Genomic DNA, 1,564 nt, shown 5'->3' on the forward strand with positions numbered 1-1,564 from the left:
ACACTGGATTCAGGGAGTTACCTTAGCAAAGTCACCCCAGGACAGCAATGCATCCTCATTCTTAGAGTTCTGCCCTGTGGGACAGATAGCCACAGATGGCCTCCTTCAGATGACAGAAGGAGGCCAGGGTGTAGACAGGACAGAGGGCCAGGGAAGGTTAAGAGAAAGAACATCTATACCATATAGTTTGTTTCTCAGCATGCTCAGCTGCTCCGAGTTGAGGCCTCTTCCCACGTAAGATGAGAACTGCCAGCTGAGGGCAGGGCCCAGCAAGCTCCAGGGGGCCTTCGAGGGGTTGGAGAAGAATTGCTGATTCTGCAGGGGTGGGAGGAGGACAGCATGGCTCAGAACCAGCCCCTCACACCAAGCTCCCACACCCCTCTTCTCCACCCTTCACCTGTGGGCCCACCTCCTACCTGGGTATCTGGGCTGAGCAGATTGAACCAAAGAACTGAGGCCCAGGCAATCGAGAGTTGGTTCATGTTGGAAATAATCACCACAGGAAGGGTGTCTGTCTGGGGACAAGACAGGAGTCACAGATGAGGGATGTGATGTTTCTAGCTGCAGACATTGGTGGGGGAAGGGGTGACATCCTGCCCTGACAAGCTTCCATCCAGTTCCTCCTTAGGCCTTCTTCCAGATCTGTGCCATCTTTCCCATCCTCCATTTTCACTTACTTTCAGCTCCTGCTTCAGACCCTGGTAGGTGTATTTGATCGTGAAGCTGATGATGTGCAATTCCTCTGTCACACTTAGTGGCCCCTGGGACAACCAAAGACACAGTCATCTGAGGGCACTTTGGTTAGTTCCTCCTGACCCCAAATCCTCAGTCCAGGCCTCACCTTATTGCTACCCTTTCCTGAACCACCTGCACGCTGCTCCACCAGAGTCTGTGAATTGAGGGGAAGGAGAGAGAATGCCAGAGGGTGACTCCAGAGTGCCTGGAAGCCCTGGCTTGCCTCAAGACCACTCCAGGCCTGGGAACTTCTGCCAGGCCCTGCTCCTTTGGACTTGGAGTCTAAATTACTGCCCATTCTTACCAGGTAGCCAAAGTCCCAAATTAAGCCCTGACTCTGCCCCTTCTCAGGGGTCAGGGTTTTCTGGTTTGAGGTCAAAATGTTGAACTTCCGGAAGCTGTTCCAGGAGGAAGAAGATATATGGAGATAAAAAGCAGAGTTAATCTAAAAACTCAGCAGGAAAACAACGAAAGTTCCTCCCTTCTCTCCTTGTCCATGTCCCACCCCCTACCCCCTCCTCCTTGTTTGTACTCCCACCGGGGCTGCCAAAGGTGGCTGTGCAGGTCATGCAGTGCACAAATGTTTGTGGCATCCTTGTCGAACACCTACCCTTGCAATTGAGGAGGATTCCTGAAAATAAATACAAAAAAAAAAAAAAATCACTGGGAGGCAGAAGAGAATAGAAGTCAGGAGTCTGGTCTTTTTTTTTTTGAGTTGGAGTCTCACTCTGTCGCCCAGACTGAAGTGCAGTGGCCGCTCCCGCCCACGGCAGCCTCAACCTGCTGGGCTCCGGCAATCCTTCCGCCTCAGTCTTCCAAGTAGCTGGAA

The 1,564-nt window shown here is 52.2% G+C and overlaps 1 protein-coding gene across 1 annotated transcript in view; it reads right to left on the reverse strand.

Moving 5' to 3' along the window:
* Positions 1-624: 624 nt before the first annotated feature.
* The window catches only part of LOC103258295 (signal transducer and activator of transcription 2-like), a 12,056-nt gene continuing 11,116 nt past the window's right edge, over positions 625-1,564 (reverse strand). The window contains 5 exon segments of the mRNA XM_021711324.1: positions 625-659; positions 662-761; positions 842-889; positions 1,040-1,133; positions 1,346-1,366. Of these exon segments, the coding sequence (XP_021566999.1) occupies positions 625-659; positions 662-761; positions 842-889; positions 1,040-1,133; positions 1,346-1,366 (298 nt within the window).

Source organism: Carlito syrichta, unplaced genomic scaffold, assembly GCF_000164805.1.
Source record: "Carlito syrichta isolate Samal-C Ts95f unplaced genomic scaffold, Tarsius_syrichta-2.0.1 Scaffold302054, whole genome shotgun sequence".
Lineage (NCBI taxonomy): Eukaryota > Metazoa > Chordata > Mammalia > Primates > Tarsiidae > Carlito > Carlito syrichta.